General features: G+C 40.8%; 1 protein-coding gene across 1 annotated transcript; it reads right to left on the bottom strand.

Moving 5' to 3' along the window:
- Positions 1-6859: 6859 nt before the first annotated feature.
- LOC138977854 (lectin-like) lies at positions 6860-8115 on the bottom strand. Its single transcript, XM_070350461.1, has 2 exons — positions 8040-8115; positions 6860-7092 (listed from the first exon to the last, which is right to left on the bottom strand). Exons 1-2 carry the CDS (start codon positions 8113-8115, stop codon positions 6860-6862), a joined length of 309 nt encoding a protein of 102 aa, XP_070206562.1.
- Positions 8116-9987: the final 1872 nt, after the last annotated feature.

Below are 9987 nucleotides of genomic sequence, written 5' to 3' on the forward strand. Positions count from 1 at the left end.
TATTATATTCCTTCGTGTGTACACGCAAACACAAGACCAAGTGCGCACGGAAAAGATCATGTAATCCATGTCAGAGTTCGGTGGGTCATAGAAACACGAAAATACCCAGCATGCTTCCCCCGAATCGGCGAATGCTGCCTGAATGGCGGGGTAAAAACGGCCATACACGCAAGCACCCACTCGTGAAAAACATGAATGAACGTTGGAGTTTCAGCACATGAACGAGGAAGAAGAAGAAGATCCTTGATACATTGTAGAAATACTTATTTCTTTCAAAAAACATCTCAGAACAAAATGTTGCGGTCAGGCACATCTTAGAACACATTGTTGCGTTCACAAAAAGTTCTTGTGACAACAAGGGAGTGTATGGTAAGTGCAGAGGGAACATCTCTTCGCTTTGTATACGCCTGTTATAGGCAAGTCCTCCCATAAGGAGCCAATGCCTGTGTTATGGCGGTGCAGCCCCCAAAACGACCCTATTTTCGATTCAGCTTTATCATCTTTTACTTGCTCCATTTCAACAAACTTCAAGGGAGACAATGAATCCATATTGTTACTGTTATCTCCACGGTGATATGTACAGAATTGGTCAAATTCATGAAACATTCAGGTAGACTAAAATAAATGTCACCAAAGTGGCCAAGAGCGGCAACCTTAAATTCACTGGTTTATTTTCATTTGTTTATGTGATGATTCACTGGTTTATTTGGGGCGGGGATGTAGCTCAGTCGGTAGCGCGCTCGATTTGTATCCAGTTGGCCGCTGTCAGCGTGAGTTCGTCCCCGGCCCCGCGTTCGGCGAGAGATTTATTTCTCAGAGTCAACTTTGTGTGCAGACTCTCTTCGGTGTCCGAACACCCCCGTGTGTACACGCAAACACAAGACCAAGTGCGCACGAAAAAGATCCTGTAATCCATGTCAGAGTTCGATGGGTTATAGAAACACGAAAATACCCAGCATGCTTCCTCCGAAAGCGGCGTATGGCTGCCTAAATGGCGGGGTAAAAACGGTCGTACACGTAAAAGCCGTGGGAGTTTCAGCCCGTGCAGGGCCTCTTTTTTAAATCGGGTTTTGAACTCTTTTTATATTTAGTCAAGTTTTGACTAAATATTTTAACATCGAGGGGGAATCGAAACGAGGGTCGTGGTGTATGTGCGTGTGTGTGTGCGTGTGTGCGTGTGTGTGTGTGTGTGTAGAGCGATTCAGACTAAACTACTGGACCGATCTTTATGAAATTTGACATGAGAGTTCCTGGGTATGAAATCCCCATACGTTTTTTTCATTTTTTTGATAAATGTCTTTGATGACGTCATATCCGGCTTTTCGTGAAAGTTGAGGCGGCACTGTCACGCCCTCATTTTTCAACCAAATTGGTTGAAATTTTGGTCAAGTAATCTTCGACGAAGCCCGGGGTTCGGTATTGCATTTCAGCTTGGTGGCTTAAAATTTAATTAATGACTTTGGTCATTAAAAATCTGAAAATTGTAAAAAAAAATAAAAATTTATAAAACGATCCAAATTTACGTTTATCTTATTCTCCATCATTTGCTGATTCCAAACACATATAAATATGTTATATTCGGATTAAAAACAAGCTCTGAAAATTAAATATATAAAAATTATTATCAAAATTAAATTGTCCAAATCAATTTAAAAACACTTTCATCTTATTCCTTGTCGGTTCCTGATTCCAAAAACATATAGATATGATATGTTTGGATTAAAAACACGCTCAGAAAGTTAAAACAAAGAGAGGTACAGAAAAGCGTGCTATCCTTCTTAGCGCAACTACTACCCCGCTCTTCTTGTCAATTTCACTGCCTTTGCCATGAGCGGTGGACTGACGATGCTACGAGTATACGGTCTTGCTGAAAAATGGCATCTACTTGACTAAATATTGTATTTTCGCCTTACGCGACTTGTTTGTATTCGGCTGTACTGTTTTATTAAGTGATTGATGACATGTGGACAAGTTTGTTGTTTGTTGCTCGTGAAACGTCCCTTACTTTCGTTTTTTGTGTGTGTTCTTTTTTTGTCTCAGCTTTTCGAGTTCAGCCTCGATCAAGCAGTCTCGTGAAGTTGTTTGTTTGTTTAGTGTTTCATGGAGAACGTGTTTTTGCGTATGCTTTGCAGTTTTTACATTTAGTCAAGTTATGACTAAATGTTTTAACATAGAGGGGGGAATCGAGACGAGGGTCGTGGTGTATGTGTGTGTGTGTGTGTGTGTGTGTGTGTGTGTGTGTGTGTGTGTGTGCGTGCGTGCGTGTAGAGCGATTCAGACCAAACTACTGGACCGATCTTTATGAAATTTGACATGAGAGTTCCTGGGTATGATATCCCCATACGTATTTTTCATTTTTTTGATAAATATCTTTGATGACGTCATATCCGGCTTTTCGTGAAAGTTGAGGCGGCACTGTCACGCCCTCATTTTTTAACCAAATTGGTTGAAATGTTGGTCAAGTAATGTTCGACGAAGCCCGGACTTCGGTATTGCATTTCAGCTTGGTGGCTTAAAATCTAATTAATGACTTTGGTCATTAAAAATCTGAAAATTGTAAAAAAAAATTTTTTTATAAAACGATCCAAATTTACGTTTATCTTATTCTCCATCATTTTCTGATTCCAAAAACATATAAATATGGTATATTTGGCTTAAAAACAAGCTCTGAAAATTAAAAATTATTATCAAAATTAAATTTTCGAAATCAATTTAAAACCACTTTCATCTTATTCCTTGTCGGTTCCTGATTCCAAAAACATATAGATATGTTATGTTTGGATTAAAAACACGCTCAGAAAGTTAAAACGAAGAGAGGTACAGAAAAGCGTGCTATCCTTCTCAGCGCAACTACTAAACCGCTCTTCTTGTCAATTTCACTGCCTTTGCCATGAGCGGTGGACTGACGATGCTGTGAGTATACGGTCTTGCTGTAAAATTGCATTGCGTTCAGTTTCATTCTGTGAGTTCGACAGCTACTTGACTAAATGTTGTATTTTCGCCTCACGCGACTGTTTATTTTTATATGCTGAGCTATTATTCAGTTTTGTGAGTTCGGAGGTGTTGATGTTAGTCAGTTTTGGGTGTTGAGATTTGTCGTCCTATGTCCTTCCACTGAGAGGGTTGTGTGTGATGGTGTTGTGTGAACCTGGAATACGGTGTGGGAAAGTTTTTTTTTTTTAATAAGAAATCGTGTATTAACTGATGATGTTGTGTATGCTTACTTTTCCTTCTCTTTTTATATTTAGTCAAGTTTTGACTAAATATTTTAACATCGAGGGGGAATCGAAACGAGGGTCGTGGTGTATGTGCGTGTGTGTGTGCGTGTGTGTGTTTGTGTGTGTGTGTAGAGCGATTCAGACTAAACTACTGGACCGATCTTTATGAAATTTGACATGAGAGTTTCTGGGTATGAAATCCCCATACGTTTTTTTCATTTTTTTGATAAATGTCTTTGATGACGTCATATCCGGCTTTTCGTGAAAGTTGAGGCGGCACTGTCACGCCCTCATTTTTCAACCAAATTGGTTGAAATTTTGGTCAAGTAATCTTCGACGAAGCCCGGACTTCGGTATTGCATTTCAGCTTGGTGGCTTAAAAATTAATTAATGACTTTGGTCATTAAAAATCTGAAAATTGTAAAAAAAAATAAAAATTTATAAAACGATCCAAATTTACGTTTATCTTATTGTCCATCATTTGCTGATTCCAAAATTATATAAATATGTTATATTTGGATTAAAAACAAGCTCTGAAAATTAAATATATAAAAATTATTATCAAAATTAAATTGTCGAAATCAATTTAAAAACACTTTCATCTTATTCCTTGTCGATTCCTGATTCCAAAAACATATAGATATGATATGTTTGGATTAAAAACACGCTCAGAAAGTTAAAACAAAGAGAGGTACAGAAAAGCGTGCTATCCTTCTTAGCGCAACTACTACCCCGCTCTTCTTGTCAATTTCACTGCCTTTGCCATGAGCGGTGGACTGACGATGCTACGAGTATACGGTCTTGCTGAAAAATGGCATTGCGTTCAGTTTCATTCTGTGAGTTCGACAGCTACTTGACTAAATATTGTATTTTCGCCTTACGCGACTTGTTCTCTTTGTGTATGAGAAATATCGTATTAATTGATGTGTATGCTCACGGTTTCTTCCATTTGTCGTTCTTTCTCTCCATTCTGTTTGTCTGTCTGACTTTGTCTTCTTTTATTGGTTTGTCTGTCTCTCTCTCCGTCTGTCGGTCTGTTCGTTTCTCTCTCTCTCTCTGTCTCTCTGTCTCTGTCTCTGTCTCTCTCTCTCTCTTTCTCTCTCTCTCTCTCTCTCTCTCTCTCTCTCTCTCTATCTCTCTCTCTCTCTCTCTTCCTTCCTTTGTTTCCTTGTTTACTTCTACTTCTCTCCAGATCTCCGCTCTTTCTCGCCTTCTTTCTCATTCAATCAATCAATCAATCAATCAATGAGTCTTATATCGCGCATATTCCGTGGGTACAGTTCTAGGCGCTCTGCAGTGATGCCGTGTGAGATGAAATTTTATACGGCCAGTAGATTGCAGCCATTTCGGCGCATATATTTACCTTTCACGGCATATTATTCCAAGTCACACGGGTATAGGTAGACAATTATTAACTGTGCCTAAGCAATTTTGCCAGGAAAGACCCTTTTGTCAATCGTGGGATCTTTAACGTGCACACCCAATGTAGTGTACACGGGGGGAGGTTCGGACACCGAAGAGAGTCTGCACACAAAGTTGACTCTGTGAAATAAATTTCTGCCGAACCTGGGATCGAACTCACGCTGACAGCGGCTAACTGAATACAAATCCAGCGCGCTACCAACTGAGCTATATCCCCGCTCTGTGTCTCTTTCATGTTTCTCTCTCTTCTTTTCCCTTTTCATTCGCTCTACCCTTTTTACATTTAGTCAAGTTTTGACTAAATGTTTTAACATAGAGGGGGGAATCGAGACGAGGGTCGTGGTGTGTGTGTGTGTGTGTGTGTGTGTGTCTGTCTAGTCTGTGTGTGTGTGTAGAGCGATTAAGACTAAACTACTGGACCGATCTTTATGAAATTTGACATGAGAGTTCCTGGGTATGAAATCCCCAGACGTTTTTTTCATTTTTTGATAGATGTCTTTTATGACGTCATATCCGGCTTTTTGTAAAAGTTGAGGCGGCACTGTCACACCCTCATTTTTCAATTAAATTGATTGAAATTTTGGCCAAGCAATCTTCGACGAAGGCCGGGGTTTGGTATTGCATTTCAATTTGGTGGCTTAAAAACTAATGAGTGAGTTTGGTCATTAAAAATCTGAAAATTGTAAAAAAAAAAAAAAATTTTTTATAAAACGATTTAAATTTACGTTCATCTTATTCTTTATCATTTTCTGATTCCAAAAACATATAAATATGTTATATTTGGATTAAAAACAAGCTCTGAAAATTACACATATAAAAATTATTATCAAAATTAAATTGTCCAAATCAATTTAAAAACACTTTCATCTTATTCCTTGTCGGTTCCTGATTCCAAAAACATATAGATATGATATGTTTCGATTAAAAACACGCTCAGAAAGTTAAAACGAAGAGAGGTACAGAAAAGCGTGCTATCCTTCTCAGCGCAACTACTACCCCGCTCTTCTTGTCAATTTCACTGCCTTTGCCATGAGCGGTGGACTGACGATGCTACGAGTATACGGTCTTGCTGCGTTGCATTGCGTTGAGTTTCATTCTGTGAGTTCGACAGCTACTTGACTAAATGTTGTATTTTCGCCTTACGCGACTTGTTTCTCTTCAGTTAATAAGCAAGAAATATGTGTTAAATATGTGTTTAAGTTAATAGTTGAAATTCTGTAGGGCTTATATGTGGGTTTTTTGTTTTGCCCAGTTTTCACCTCTCTCTCTCTACCGTCACCAAATTAAAAGGGACTAGACCAACAATGAGTCTGTGTGTCGGTGAGAGTGTGAACGTTATGCCTCGGTCTCACATCTACGAATGTCACCCGACTTTAGGTAGTCGGCTGGAAGTCGGAAGAGGTCGGAGAGTTCGTGAGAATTAGCAATTTTGTTCGGTTGAAAAGTCGGTTAGTTCGGAAGGCCCTTCAGACTGTTTTGAAATTTTCAAAACAGTCGGAAGAGCCTCCCGACTCAGACGAATAGAAATTTGTCGGGTGGTTGTCGTAAAGGTGTCGGTTTAGTCGTAAGGCGATTCTGATTAGTCGTAACGGTAGTCGGAAGACTCGTAAGGGTGGTCGAATTTGTCGGTAGCATAGTTTCGTTCGGATTAGTCGTAAGGGCAGTCTGATTTGTCGTTAGGACAGTCGTTAGCTAGTCGGTTTAGTCGTTACACTGATCGTGAGAGTCGGCTATTGTTCGGAAGTTTTTCAGCCGGGCCTGTCGTAACTGCAGTCGGAATTGTCGTTACTGCAGTCGGAAGTGTCTGGACACATGTCGGATTTGTCGGCCCTAAAGTCGGGTGGTTGTCGTCTGCTTGTCGGCTACATGGTCGGATAAGTCGTAAGGACAGGTCGGGAGTGAAATTTGGAGCCGAATTTGCATCCGACACTTCCAACCTAGCCGACTTAACTATCCCCGACACTTCCGAAAAATCGTATATGTGAGACCGAGGCATTACCAGCATACACCAAACAATGAGGCTTCCATACAACAACAACACCAGCGGATCAGAAGCAGTTACACAGCCCATGAACGAACAAACAAACAAACTGGTTTATTTTCATTTGTTTATATGTTTCTCTCTCCTCTAACTCCGCACTCTTTCTCTCCTCAGCATCAGCACTCTTAACATCAACATGGATTAGATATTAAAAAAATAATTGCATTTGTGAAACGTCTCAGAACAGACCGTGTTGTTCACAAACAAAGGGATAATGTTTGTCGCATCGAGCGTCGTACCAGCGTTCAGGGTGGTCCGGTTTGTCCGCCCAGAACGTTGCGCAGTCCTCCCTTCCCCCGGCGTCGTTGGGTTCCCCTTGGTGCCACTTGATGAAGGTAGGAGCCTGGCCGGAGGGGAGAAGGAAGAGCCCCTCCGTTCCTACGTCACTGAGTCCCAGCCACGCTTGCACGACTGACGTCACATATTTATCAAAGGTATTAGTTAGCACCACAGGAGCTTGTATCAAAGCGCCGGTCGATTATTATTTACTCCTTCATCCTTCCTTACTGTATCCTTACTACTACTATTCAGTACAAGTAAGGATGAAAGAGTTCAAAATAATCGATCGGCGCTTTGATACAAGCTCCTGTGGTGTACATGTATTTTAATGTTAATACAATGGAGCCCCCCTTTTAAGACATCCTCCATTTTTAGACCACGCATTTTTAACTTTTCTTTTGAAGCTTTGTACATTCACCTCCATTTTAAGACTCCTCCATTTTAAGACTCCTCCATTTCAAGACTCTCACCGTTTTAAGACTCCCTCCATTTTAAGACTCCCTCCGTTTTAAGACTCCCTCCATTTTAAGACTCCCTCCATTAAGACTCCCTCCGTTTTAAGACTCCCTCCGTTTTAAGACTCCCTCCATTTTAAGACTCCCTCCGTTTTAAGACTCCCTCCATTTTAAGACTCCCTCCGTTTTAAGACTCCCTCCATTTTAAGTCTCCTCCATAGACTCCCTCCGTTTTAAGACTCCCTCCATTTTAAGACTCCCTCCATTTTAAGACTCCCTCCATTTTAAGACTCCCTCCATTTTAAGACTCCTCCGTTTTAAGACTCCCTCCGTTTTAAGACTCCCTCCATTTTAAGACTCCCTCCATTTTAAGACTACATATTAACATTTAAAAGTTCTTGTTGGAGTGTGTGTGTGTGTGTGTGTGTGTTTGTGTGTGTGTGTGTGTGTGTTTTTGTGTGTGTGTGTGTGTGTGTATGCCGTGTTTATGCATGTTTATGTCTGTGCGAGCGAGCGCGTGTGTGTGTTCTTATGTGCATGTGTGTGTGTATCTCTCTCTCTGCCTGTCCTCTTTCTTTGTCTATGTGTACGTGTGTAATGCAAAGAGTGTATTATCGATCTGACCTCCTGTAGCAGCCACCATGGTGAAGACAAAGGTGTTCTCTTCCTCGGAGTCGATCTCTACCAGCCCAGCCCCCATGGTTTCGCACTCTTCCTGCAGAGTCAGAAATCCCAAAACAGGTATAGTGCTAACGTTCCAACATTCAGAGTTTTAAAAACACAAGAGTTGTAGGTTATTGGAACGTTTGATTATTGACAAAGCAAAACGTTACATTTACAGCACGTCGACACAGAGATCTTGTAAGTAGACAGCCAGACAAACACTTCTGGTACAATGAACTTATCTTAGTCAAAATTGTCGATGAATTTTGCATGCAAGATGCTGTCGGTGTAATGATTGATCGAAAGACCGACTCGGAGTGGCAATGAATAGAATAGGGATAGATTGGGGTGAAGGGTGTAGTGTAGGGGGAAAGATGGCGGACGACTGACGGCTGGTTTGAGGACTCTCCTACGTATTCGTTAACAGCTAAGTGAGGAAATAAGTGTGTCTACATATGAGTGAACAATACAGTGTATAACATGCTCGTGATCCGGAATGACAAGGTATGGTTTTATTGAGACTTATGCTTCGTGTGAACTTTGACGGTTTATATCTGATATGATCCGTGACCTAGTATCTGACCGGTCTATTTTCATGTCGTCATGCACCATTGAGTCTGTTTGCTGATAAACTGCCACGAACTCCACGAACTTCACGCGTACATATAGACACGTGGGTCCGTGACGGCCTCGTATTTATCAAACATAGAGACAAAATCTACCGCTTCACACGCTTGAGCGAGCTGTCCCCTTTCAGTGTTTAGTGTTCGATTCAATCGCTATGAGGTGCCTGTGCTCCACCTTCCTATAACTCTTGTGCTAGTGGACTGGCCACTTGTTTCCACGTGCACTTAGTGATTTTTACAGTGGGTACACTAGGTATATTAAGTGCTGCTGCACCTGAATAAATGTGCACCCGGCAAAACTGTGTTACGCACTTGTCCTGCTTGAAGTCTCATGTTCCTAAATATTATCAACTTGCGTGCTTCTTGGTTATTTCCTATTATTCATTTAATCTGTTGGATACTTGTAGATCAACACATATCCCGGTCCAGCGTTTGTCGAGTTAAAAAACAAACAAGAATACAAACCTGATGTCTTATCTGATTGACTGCATAGTTTTCTATTCCAGTATTCGTTCGACAAGTTGTATGATCACTTTGATGATTACCCCCCAACTGACTCTTTAGATGACTGCGTTAATCATCTTGGTCGTCTAGCTGATCGCTTATCAGACTGTCATCTGGTCGTGTTGATTATGTAACCCTTTCTTGCAGCTCTCGCGCTTGTTGACAACCTCAGTCTATTTCCCCGTGCACTGTCACGGTGTCTGATATAGTGGGTACACTGAGTGCTGCCGCACCTATAGGGGCGTCCAGTCATGCACCCCAGAAAATACTGTTTATGAGTGTCCGGTTTTTTATCTGTCTCATTAACCGATCATATAGACTGTAATTATTTGAAATAGTTGGAGTATTTATAAAGTTGTTTGTCGCGTAGCTACTGGATTTAGATGCTCTTTGATTAGCAAGATCACTAACTGAAGAACTATTTTGTTGTTTGTCGATTATATTTGCACGGTTGTTTAGCTGATGTATTTGCGTTTGCTTTTGTCTTGTGCATGCTTTCATGGATTGAAAGGTTAATCACTTGGTCCAATAGAGTGTTTCCAATCCTAATCTAGTCCCACATATATGCTGGAGTTTACTCTTGAGTTGGACTGTATGTTTTGCCTGTTAGTTTATTAACTGCTTGTATGCATACTCTTTTATGAAATGGAGAGCCTCATCGGCTATAGCCCAAATGCACGACAACCCCGTCTTCTTTTGTCTGTATATAAACTGTCCAGCTTCTTCTGTTCGTATTTTTAAACCCCTATGCAAACTTTTCCCTTCTTCTTGCTTCCATC

This window comes from Littorina saxatilis, linkage group LG10, assembly GCF_037325665.1.
Source record: "Littorina saxatilis isolate snail1 linkage group LG10, US_GU_Lsax_2.0, whole genome shotgun sequence".
Taxonomy (NCBI): domain Eukaryota; kingdom Metazoa; phylum Mollusca; class Gastropoda; order Littorinimorpha; family Littorinidae; genus Littorina; species Littorina saxatilis.